Source organism: Lupinus angustifolius, unplaced genomic scaffold (genome assembly GCF_001865875.1).
Source record: "Lupinus angustifolius cultivar Tanjil unplaced genomic scaffold, LupAngTanjil_v1.0 Scaffold_2_324, whole genome shotgun sequence".
NCBI lineage: Eukaryota > Viridiplantae > Streptophyta > Magnoliopsida > Fabales > Fabaceae > Lupinus > Lupinus angustifolius.
Genome location: NW_017716731.1, coordinates 13831 through 26766, shown reverse-complemented (window position 1 = coordinate 26766; position 12936 = coordinate 13831). Strand labels below are relative to the sequence as shown.

The window sequence follows — 12936 nt, the reverse complement described above, 5'->3', positions numbered from 1 at the left end:
CTAGGACTATTTCCTTGCCCTTTTGGGCTACCGGATCGAAAATCTCGTTGTTTTCGATCCCTACGCGTTTTAATTTCTCGAGTGGTGTTCCTTCATGGGTTACTACCACAATACTTGATATTTTAAGCTATGCTAAGCATACAACTTAAGAAAGTATCCGTACAAAATCCAGGCACGCAAATATTTGATTAAGTACGGGTTTTCTTAATACACAAATATAACTCCAAACTTTTGAGATAGTTTAGGAGATCTGGGTGTCATATTCGGGCACCACTATGTCATGATGTATTATTCCTCACCTTAGATTGTTGTGGGCTTGATTTACTTTACGTGAGAGTGGGTTGGTTGTCCGACTTCGAAAGCTTCGAAACTAAACATAGGAAACTAATTTAGTGATTTGTGAATTAAATTTTTACATGATAACCTTAAGGTAAAGACATTGTTCAACAACGCTCGTGCACACCTGTGCTTTTGAAGTTATACCCATCTATCAAAATGGATATCGCTTGCTTGAATGAGCGATATTGATATTATTCCTTCTCGCTTTTAATAGTGTTGTTCAAGCAAACGCGGTTGAATGGCCGTGGTTTATTGTGATATTTGACATAGTAAATTTTTTTAACAGAGGCATGAAGAGAATGACATTGATAAGTAATTGTGGCATTGTAAATTATTTTAAAGAAAATAATGTAATTAAGAGGAATACAAATTGTATGTCCTCAATTCCTTTATCCATCTCGTCCCATCCGCTTAAATTTATAGAATTGTAGATTAATGTATTATTTTATAAAATAAAGTTAAAATGATTCATGTATCATTTTTTTATTTGTTGATAAATTTTCGTCAAGAATAAAGAGATGAAGAGAATATGAGAAAGTGAATTTTGGTTCAATAAATAGCATCAACTTTTATGCATATGATGATATTTAGGGTTGACTTCTTTATTCATAATAAGATAATTTTACTTTATAGGTAAAATGTGCAGCATTGTTGATTACTCTGAAGTGATGTATTCATCCATCATCTTCTGTACAATTTTATTAGAATCAATCTCTATTCACTAGTACAGTCTTTTAGTTTGCAAAAGCATCTCTGTTGATTGCCACGGAAGCCTTTTAGCTGGCAACGCCCTCCAAGGTAGCCTCTACTTTCACACCCTGTATTACATGGTCCATTAGCAAGACATGATCCATTAGGGAAGACATTAACGTAACACGTCTTTCTTTGTTCTGCTACCGTTATTGAACCCATTTCTGTCATAAAAACAATAACACAATTCAAAAGTAAAGCAGAAGTACAATCACATAATGCAAAGGAAATCGAGTTATGATATGTATAGGTTAGATAAATATAAATAGGAGAGAGTTATGATATTGTTAAGCATCAAGAAAGACCTACCAGTCACAACTAGAACCAGAAGAAAGACAAAAAGAGTGAAAACGAAAGAAGCAGAACGAGCCATCCTTGAATTGAAAATGAAAATGATTAAGAGTGAGACTCGATAAGATGAAGAAGATGGAGATTGATGGAAATATATATAGAGCCAAATGGTTGGTTTTATATAGGATAACTTCAATTAAAATAATAATTAAAGTTACTTTGCTAAACAAGTTTCATTTTAGATAGTTTATTATTTCACCCCAATATTGTTAGTATTTTGAAAATAAGTTTTAAATTATGTAATAATAGTGTAAGAGTTTTTATATTTTTAATGTATCATTTCTCATTATTATGTGAATCATATTAATTCTAAAACAAAATCAATACATATGAATGATAGGTTATATATTTCTTGTATAAAAAACTTTCCATACATATTAAAGTATCGTAAAATTGATTTTATTTTGTGCATATCTAACAAGCTATTCTTGTGGGGTTTTCTTTTAAGTATATATATACACCGTATATCTTATACTCTACATTTTATCCTAATACATATTCTAAAATTAAATAAAAAATTGATGGAAAGTAAAAAATGGAACCTACTTTAATGCTCATTGAATACTATTATAATTTTAAGTTTTGTGAAATGAAGATATACTATATATATTTCTCAAACCTACAATTATTTATTAAAGGATTTTTCTAAAATAATTAAATAATCATTTTCAAACCTTCAAAATTTATCTTCACTTTCAATATGTCACTCTCTAAATAATAATATTTAAATGGACATATGAAATTGGGATGAAATTGGGCTCCATCCCTTCATTTTCCAATATGTAACTCTCTCCTAATAATTGTTCTTTTAATAATTTATTTTCCAAAACAATTTGTGAAATTATTGGAATTGGAATGAAGTTTATAGTAGAAAATAATTTTAAAAATATATAAAATTTCAATGAGATATTTTAGTCAAATTGTATTTCATTTTTATATTATTTATTCACTTATTAAAATACTATATAACCTTAAATATAAAAAGTTTTAAAAGGGAGAAAATTTTAAATAAGTGCATATCATGGTTAATTTGACAAAATATATGAAATATCATGTAGATGATGAATATTTAGTACCCAATTTATACTAGGAGACACTCTAATAACATTAATAAATAACTCATGTCTTATATTTTTTTTATAAATATTCTTTCACAAAATATATAATATCTTAATACATACTTACTAAATATGAAAACAAATTCCCATATGGATAATTGACCATATAAAATGACATCTTTTCCATATTTTATTAATTATATTAATTGACCATATTAATTTTATTAATCGACCCATATGGATTATCAAATATATCCTTTCCTTATTAATTATATTTTCCATATTTTATTCTAATATTTTGTTTTTAAAATGACATGTTTCTTTCACCAATCTACTAGATACCGTCAGATCATAACATTTACTTTTGTTCCTGCTAGATAAATGAAATTATCAAACTTGATTGGGATAAAAAAATCTCTCTTATTTAAATTAAAAAAACAAATAAAAGTTTGGTATTTAAAGAAGAAAAAGTTTGGTATTTATTACATTCAGTTCCACATTTTGATTAAACAAATATAACTTTATGTTCACGCGTTTCATACATTGGAATTGCATGATCTGATCCGAATTGTGATTATATATATATATATATATATATATATATATATATATATATATATATATATATATATATATATATATATATATATATATATATATATATATATATATATATATATATATAATCACAATTCGGATCAGATCATGCAATTCCAATGTATGAAACGCGTGAACATAAAGTTATATTTGTTTAATCAAAATGTGGAACTGAATGTAATAAATACCAAACTTTTTCTTCTTTAAATACCAAACTTTTATTTGTTTTTTTAATTTAAATAAGAGAGATTTTTTTATCCCAATCAAGTTTGATAATTTCATTTATCTAGCAGGAACAAAAGTAAATGTTATGATCTGACGGTATCTAGTAGATTGGTGAAAGAAACATGTCATTTTAAAAACAAAATATTAGAATAAAATATGGAAAATATAATTAATAAGGAAAGGATATATTTGATAATCCATATGGGTCGATTAATAAAATTAATATGGTCAATTAATATAATTAATAAAATATGGAAAAGATGTCATTTTATATGGTCAATTATCCATATGGGAATTTGTTTTCATATTTAGTAAGTATGTATTAAGATATTATATATTTTGTGAAAGAATATTTATAAAAAAAATATAAGACATGAGTTATTTATTAATGTTATTAGAGTGTCTCCTAGTATAAATTGGGTACTAAATATTCATCATCTACATGATATTTCATATATTTTGTCAAATTAACCATGATATGCACTTATTTAAAATTTTCTCCCTTTTAAAACTTTTTATATTTAAGGTTATATAGTATTTTAATAAGTGAATAAATAATATAAAAATGAAATACAATTTGACTAAAATATCTCATTGAAATTTTATATATTTTTAAAATTATTTTCTACTATAAACTTCATTCCAATTCCAATAATTTCACAAATTGTTTTGGAAAATAAATTATTAAAAGAACAATTATTAGGAGAGAGTTACATATTGGAAAATGAAGGGATGGAGCCCAATTTCATCCCAATTTCATATGTCCATTTAAATATTATTATTTAGAGAGTGACATATTGAAAGTGAAGATAAATTTTGAAGGTTTGAAAATGATTATTTAATTATTTTAGAAAAATCCTTTAATAAATAATTGTAGGTTTGAGAAATATATATAGTATATCTTCATTTCACAAAACTTAAAATTATAATAGTATTCAATGAGCATTAAAGTAGGTTCCATTTTTTACTTTCCATCAATTTTTTATTTAATTTTAGAATATGTATTAGGATAAAATGTAGAGTATAAGATATACGGTGTATATATATACTTAAAAGAAAACCCCACAAGAATAGCTTGTTAGATATGCACAAAATAAAATCAATTTTACGATACTTTAATATGTATGGAAAGTTTTTTATACAAGAAATATATAACCTATCATTCATATGTATTGATTTTGTTTTAGAATTAATATGATTCACATAATAATGAGAAATGATACATTAAAAATATAAAAACTCTTACACTATTATTACATAATTTAAAACTTATTTTCAAAATACTAACAATATTGGGGTGAAATAATAAACTATCTAAAATGAAACTTGTTTAGCAAAGTAACTTTAATTATTATTTTAATTGAAGTTATCCTATATAAAACCAACCATTTGGCTCTATATATATTTCCATCAATCTCCATCTTCTTCATCTTATCGAGTCTCACTCTTAATCATTTTCATTTTCAATTCAAGGATGGCTCGTTCTGCTTCTTTCGTTTTCACTCTTTTTGTCTTTCTTCTGGTTCTAGTTGTGACTGGTAGGTCTTTCTTGATGCTTAACAATATCATAACTCTCTCCTATTTATATTTATCTAACCTATACATATCATAACTCGATTTCCTTTGCATTATGTGATTGTACTTCTGCTTTACTTTTGAATTGTGTTATTGTTTTTATGACAGAAATGGGTTCAATAACGGTAGCAGAACAAAGAAAGACGTGTTACGTTAATGTCTTCCCTAATGGATCATGTCTTGCTAATGGACCATGTAATACAGGGTGTGAAAGTAGAGGCTACCTTGGAGGGCGTTGCCAGCTAAAAGGCTTCCGTGGCAATCAACAGAGATGCTTTTGCAGACTAAAAAACTGTACTAGTGAACAGTGATTGGTTGTAATAAATTGTACAGAAGATGAGGGATGAGTACATCACTTCTGACTTTTGCTTGTTAATTTACTACATTTCAGAATAATCAATGATGCTACCCATTTTTCCTCTAAAGTAAAATTATCTTATTATAAATAAAGAAGTCAATCCTAAATATCATGCTGCTCTTTATTGAATGAATTTTTTCCCCATATTCACTCTATCTCTCTATTATGGAAGAATAAGAGTTTATCAACAAATAAAAAGGGACACATGGATAATTTTAAATTTATGTTACAAAAACATGATATATTAATCTTCCCTTCCCTAAATTTAAGTCGGTGGGACAGGGAAAGATAGAAGAATTGGAGACGGACAATTTGTATTCCTCTTAATTACATTATTTTTTTTTATCTTATGCATGATGCTTTAAATAATTTTACATTCCCATAATTACTTATCAATGTCATTCTTTTCATGCCTTGTTAAAAAAGTTTGCAATACAAATTATGGATAAAAAGGTGAGATTAAAAACTACTCAATTTCTTTCAACCTAGTTTTATAAATTCAAAACAGTACAAAAGTTTCAAGATAACAAAAAAATAATTAAAATTACAATGATCATACCAATTTTATCTCTTTTAACTATGGTACGGTTATAAAATGTTTGGTTACCGACTGATTTATTTTTGTTAAATAACCAGTTTTAAAATAATTTAATAAAATATGTTACCAAATAATTTAATGGATGCAGCCACTATAAAAAAGCGTGCTGCTGAAATCTTATTTGGTTTTTTTTTACAAGAAGATGCGTGCAATCAAAATCTAAAACTATATTACGAATGCCTCAAAGACTTGATGGTGGAATAGGGAAAAATTTATATGGGTAGTGTAATTTGACTACACTATCTCACATTTATTGCATGTTTTCAAATATTTATGTGATTGACGTATTTTTTAGTGGATTTCGTGGATGTTATCCATGATTTCTACTGGGTGGTGTAGGAGTGAAGGACACAATAAGAAGATATGTTCATTTTGAAGTACTGAAGTCGGGCAAAGATCAAGGCAAAACTAACTTATGTAATATTACAATTTGTGTAATATATTTGTGGAACATTATTTATGTAACATTATAATAATTAAATAATTATGCTCATTAACTAATAATTAAACTTATTAAATAATAATTACTCTCAATAACTAATAATAACACTCATTGTAAATAAAGGGAAATATACTGAGTTTTATTCATTATTTGTTTTAAGAACACATCTTCTATTTTCTTTGTAAATAAAGGGAAATATATTGAAATCAGTATATTAACATTATGCTTAACCAAAAAAATTAAATACATTTTCAAAAAATTATAATCAATAAATAAAATCATTAAATATATTTTCAAAATAATTATAATCAATAAATACAATCATTAAATACATTTCCAAAATAATTACAATCAATAAATACATTTTCAAAAAAAATACAATCAATAAATACATTTATATTTTCGATATACCAAAAAATTACAATCAATAAATACAATGGTATACCGAAAATATGTCATGTTCTCATGTCATTGAGCAACATGCAAGAGCCTTCATATTATGCATGATTGGAGGCTTCATCATGCCAGATACGTCAGGATCACGAGTCCACTTGATGTATCTCTCATTGCTAGAGGACTTGTCACAGACATACCAATATAATTGGGGTTCAGCTGTATTGGCATGTCTATATCGTGAAATATGTCGCGTGGTGATCATTAGTCGCCAAATTGAAATCGGAGGATGCTTGCATCTACTACATTCGTGGGCATATGACTGCATCCCAATGCTTGCTCCAAGACTGCACAACGATGATTTACAAATATTCCCTTTAGTCCAAAGGTAAATCTTTTTTCCATTTTTTTCCTAAACTTGTTCAAATTATAATAGTTTATATTTCAAACTATTTATATAATACTAACTTCAAATAACATTACATTTTAGGTGGACGCAACATCTAATCACCACCAACATTCCTGGTCATGCAACCAACATAATACGGTCAATGTTGGATAGCTTGCGTATTGATGAGGTAATTTATGTGATTTCTTATTATTAATATATTTATTATTATTTCTAATTATTTTTAGATTAATTAAGTACTAATTTTTTTATATATTAGTTTGTGTGGACCTCATATAGGAACATTACCTATGTGGGCCCCATACCTGATGTAGCTAGAGCACGTGTACCACTCATCTGCTTTGCACTTTTTGAGTGACATGCTGCTGATCGGTGATGAGGCAGTTTGGTCTACAACAACTCATCCCAGAAGATCCAATTAATCTGGAGAACAACACAAGATGGATTTATGTAGAAAAAATGACTACAACTGGCCTCAAAAGCATAACCAGTGGATCAAAATTTGGAATAATCGGGAAACCTATGTGGTAAATGGTTTTCCCAATGATCAGCCTTTGTATCAGTACTCGCAGTATATGCAATGGTACTTACAAAGGACAAGGAAATACATCTTCCACATGGAACATATTCAGCTGGATCGGTAATAACAACAACATTTTTAATTATATTTTATTTTAAATTGTATTGACATATTCTAACATTTTAATTTTTTCCATTTTTTTCAGTATAATTTCATCAAATGATTTGGGATAGGTGTGCTCCTACAAATGTGTTTCCAAATCCGTTGCCGTCATTGAATGACATCTATCAAAACTGCAATGAGATGATGGAAGCATTTGCTCAACTACTTCCAACCGCCTTCTCTTCAAGTACTCCTCAAGCTCTTCTTACACAACAGTTTCAAATGCCTATTGCACCTGACTATCAACAACATTATGAGAGTCAAACTCAGACGGATACTTATCCGCAGACATACACTCAAACTCCTGCTCCTCATCAACAACAACAACCCTTTGGGTTTGACAGTTACGGAGCAATGGGTGACTACTCATTTTCTCACTTAGCATTTTCTTCACAATTTCAAGGAATGCCATCAATTTCAACAACCCTTGTCATGCTAGAAACTTATGTTATTCTCATCACCTACCCTTTGAGCAATGTTTTTCCGTAATCAGTTCAAATCATGAAAGTCCCAGAGATTAAGTCTACCTAGGTCCCTAGTCCAATGGGAGCATTTCATTAGGAGAATAATAGAATTGACCTTAGGAATTTCGAGATTTCGTCGCCCTTATTTTGACTCTAACATTCTGCATAGCTGCACTAGAGGATATAACACTTGATAAGCAATCTCCATTTCCATTTCTTATGGAGGGCAAGATTGAAAAGTCTAATTTGTTTGACACCTAACCCACCCTCAACTTTTTCTTTGCACACATCAGCCCTTTTGACCCAATTAATTTTCCATACCCCTTCAGATCTGCCCTAAAGGAACTCATGTTGGATTTTCTAGACAGGGTGCACAACAAAAGAAAGACCTTTGTACAAGGACAACAAGTACATTAGCAAAGCAACTAAAACAACATTTATTAGGACAATCCTACTCAAAGGAAATGTTATTGCTTTTCCAAGAAGATAACCTTGCCTTCAATCTTTCGACGGTGGATTTCATAGACCTCGACCTTTCTGTGATTTACTCCAACTCGAATATGAGAAAGTGTAACACCATAACTTTTACAACAAAAAATACACAATATGTGGAAGCTTAAAAGTTAGGTAATTATTAGTACTCTTATTAGCAAAAAAAATAAAAAAAAAATATATATATATATATATATATATCATTATATACTAAATAAACTACATTGTCAATTATTCTACTTTGTAGTCTTAACTACAGGATATGCTAGACAACTTCGAACTAGGAAAGTTCTGGTCCGATCGTGCTAAATCCAGTTAAATCACAATAACCCGAAGAGTAAACCAAAAGATTTACATAATTTATAAAAAAACTAGGATAAAACTCTAATATTTTATTTTACTTCGGTCTGAAAAAGATGAAAAAATATTACTTCAATTTATACATAATTATTAATCGTATAAAAAATTTGCATTTATTTATAATTATATATAAAATCATCAGTCTCACCTGACAGTTTAACCGTTTAAGCTAGTTATACCTAATACGAGACATCTTCCATTTTCATATCCAGCATGAGTTTCACAATATTGTATAATACATTCAAAATTTGATAAAATTTGGAAGACTAATTTTTTGGTACTATCAAAGATATGTCATCACCTTTTAGATAAAGAACTAATCCTTTTTCGTGACTACACATCCAACAAGTGTCACTCATAGGAATCGAACTCTTCACCTTTTTAGTCATCCTAGGGATCTAGCATGATCTTAGATTACTAGACCAACACCTTGTTAGTATTTGAAAGATAATTTCAGAATGAATATTAAATTATGTGGCAAAATTGCTTAAATAAATAATAATATGTTTAGAAATGTATAAATAATTTATCTTGATTTTATACCGGCCGCTCACCAAACTGCACGCTTTGACCAGGTACGAAGCTTTATTGTTTAGCTTTTTCTATTTCTTGATAAGTACTTTCATATGGAATATATGATTATAGAAATAATAACAGCCTATTCAAAATAATGTTAACAAATAATAATAAAACCGAACTTTGTAATGACTAGTCGAATTATTAAGAATCCACAATATTTAAATAATAACAACCAAGTTTTTTTAAGTGTAAGTTATCCACCCAGTCTTTTTTTCTCTTCCTTTTTATAGAATCTGTCAATTAATAACCAAAATTAACAATAACATTTTTCACACTTTGACATAATCAACCAACAACTCGTTGTTTTAGTGACGTAATGCAACACTAAATTCCTAGGATTAGACTTGTTAGGGGCAATAGTGACACACCCCGAAATAAATTAGTGCTTTACATGTAAGGAGATACTATTAATATTATCAAAAAATAATAAAAAATCAAATATATGGTTTCAGTAATATAAAAATCAAATACTAGGATTAATATGATGATCAAAATAATATTTGCCACCATATTAAGTAATATCATTCAAAATATTACATGATGGAAAATTTTATTTCTATTACTTATATTTAAAAGTCAGAAATAATTAAATATGAATGATAAATATAAATATAAATATAAATATAAATATATATATATATATATAAAAGTTTTATATATGTATTTATGTTTAGTTTTATGATTTTATGATTTTATGACGTAAATAAAATTATGTTTGTTTTGTCCAAATGTTCAAACGAAATTAAAGAAGTTGCCCCACTTTTTCATCTTTTAGCAAGTACAAAGCTTATATTTTTTTTATTTCATTTGACTAAGAGAGAATTTTAAGCCCTGGCTCAATCAAGAAAGACAATCTCATTTTATGATCTCATTTTGATGATATAATGATTGTGTAAAAAATTACAATAATAATGCATAGATAATAAAATATATTTTCAATCAACAAGGGTTCATACAAAACAATAGGGATTCATATAATTTGATTTATAGAAATTTTTTCATGTATACATTTGTTACATAGGGAGTTTATTATTGATTCACTTATATTAGGAAGAATTAATAGTCATTAACATATAAATGATAAATGACAGACTGACAATTTAAAAACTCTTACAATATTAATATATATATATATATATATATATATATATATATTAAATCCATATGAATAAACTATCGTGTGATGTGATCATGATATACCAATTGTGATAACCTTTACAATCATATAAACTCACAATTGTACAAAAGGCGAAAAATATGAGTAACCTATGATTGTTTTTCTGTCATATTATCTTAATGAAAAGGGAGGGGATCCACTTACTCTTAGAGTAAGTGGAAAAAACCTACTCCACATCTTAATCATTCATTCCATGGAAATCAAATAGCTCAAATTCACTCACTAATTTCAATCATTCGATTTCCATAAAATGAATGACTAAGATGTGAAATATGTTTTTTTGTTGTTGTTAAATCTAACCTGATATGTACTTATTTAATTTTATCCCTTTCAAAAAAAATTACATTTAAGGTTATATAGTAGTTTAATAAGTGAATAAATCATATAAAAATTGAATCAATTTGACTAGAGAACAATTATTAGGATAGATTAAATATTGGAAAGTGAAGGGAGCCCAACTTCATCCAAATTTTACTCCGATTTCATCCCAATTTCATATGTCCATTTAAACATTACTAAGAGAGTGAGATATTGAAAGTCAAGAAAAACTTTGAAGATTTGAAAATGATTATTAAATTATTTGAGAAAAAAATCTTTTAATAAATAATGGTAGGTTTGAGAAATATATATAATATATCTTGATTTCACAAAGCATAAAATTTTACTAGTATTCCATGAGCATTAAAATAGTGACTATATTTGACTTTCCTTCAATATTTTTATTTAATTTTAGAATATGTATTAGGAAAAAAAAAGTAAAGTATAATATATATATATATATATATATATATATATACTTAAAAGAAAACCCAAAAAATAGCTTGTTAGATATGCCCAAAATAAAATCAATTTTAAAATGGTTTAATATTATTTTATTGAAGAGTTAACAATAATCGGAAATAATATACTAAAAATACAAAAACTCGTACACTATTAATACATAATATTAAACTCATTTTAAAAAACTAACAATATTGGGGTAAAATAATAAACTTATTTAAAATGAAAGTTGTTTAGCAAAGTAAGTTTAATTATTATTTTAATTGAAGTTATCATCTATAAAACCAACCCTTTGGCTCTATATATATTTCCATCAATCTCCAACTTCTTCATCTTATCTAGTCTCACTCTTAATCATTTTCATTTTCAATTCAAGGATGGCTCGTTCTGCTTCTTTCGTTTTCACTCTTTTTGTCTTTCTTCTGGTTCTAGTTGTGACTGGTAGGTCTTTCTTGATGCTTAACAATATCATAACTCTCTCCTATTTATATTTATCTAACCTATACATACCATAACTTGATTTCCTTTTCATTATGTGATTCTACTTCTGTTTTACTTTTGAATTGTGTTATCTTGTTTTTATGACAGAAATGGGTTCAATAACGGTAGCACAACAAAGAAAGACGTGTTACGTTAATGTCTTCCCTAATGGATCATGTCTTGCTAATGGACCATGTAATACAGGGTGTGAAAGTAGAGGCTACCTTGGAGGGCGTTGCCAGCTAAAAGGCTTCCGTGGCAATCAACAGAGATGCTTTTGCAAACTAAAAGACTGTACTAGTGAATAGAGATTGATTCTAATAAAATTGTACAGAAGATGATGGATGAATACATCACTTCAGAGTAATCAACAATGCTGCACATTTTACCTATAAAGTAAAATTATCTTATTATGAATAAAGAAGTCAACCCTAAATATCATCATATGCATAAAAGTTGATGCTATTTATTGAACCAAAATTCACTTTCTCATATTCTCTTCATCTCTTTATTCTTGACGAAAATTTATCAACAAATAAAAAAATGATACATGAATCATTTTAACTTTATTTTATAAAATAATACATTAATCTACAATTCTATAAATTTAAGCGGATGGGACGAGATGGATAAAGGAATTGAGGACATACAATTTGTATTCCTCTTAATTACATTATTTTCTTTAAAATAATTTACAATGCCACAATTACTTATCAATGTCATTCTCTTCATGCCTCTGTTAAAAAAATTTACTATGTCAAATATCACAATAAACCACGGCCATTCAACCGCGTTTGCTTGAACAACACTATTAAAAGCGAGAAGGA

General features: G+C 27.6%; 3 protein-coding genes across 3 annotated transcripts; 2 read left to right on the top strand and 1 right to left on the bottom strand.

Annotated features, from left to right (window-relative positions):
• Nucleotides 1-900: 900 nt before the first annotated feature.
• Nucleotides 901-1509, bottom strand: LOC109337223 (defensin-like protein). The gene is made up of 2 exons (XM_019574147.1): nt 1399-1509; nt 901-1253 (listed from the first exon to the last, which is right to left on the bottom strand). The coding sequence occupies exons 1-2, from the start codon at nt 1460-1462 to the stop codon at nt 1054-1056; spliced, it is 264 nt and encodes an 87-aa protein (XP_019429692.1). The 5' UTR covers nt 1463-1509; the 3' UTR covers nt 901-1053.
• A 3238-nt stretch (nt 1510-4747) lies between these two features.
• Nucleotides 4748-5338, top strand: LOC109337222 (defensin-like protein). Its single transcript, XM_019574146.1, has 2 exons — nt 4748-4858; nt 5004-5338. The coding sequence occupies exons 1-2, from the start codon at nt 4795-4797 to the stop codon at nt 5204-5206; spliced, it is 267 nt and encodes an 88-aa protein (XP_019429691.1). The 5' UTR covers nt 4748-4794; the 3' UTR covers nt 5207-5338.
• A 6615-nt stretch (nt 5339-11953) lies between these two features.
• LOC109337224 (defensin-like protein) lies at nt 11954-12572 on the top strand. The gene is made up of 2 exons (XM_019574148.1): nt 11954-12070; nt 12218-12572. Exons 1-2 carry the CDS (start codon nt 12007-12009, stop codon nt 12415-12417), a joined length of 264 nt encoding a protein of 87 aa, XP_019429693.1. The 5' UTR covers nt 11954-12006; the 3' UTR covers nt 12418-12572.
• Nucleotides 12573-12936: the final 364 nt, after the last annotated feature.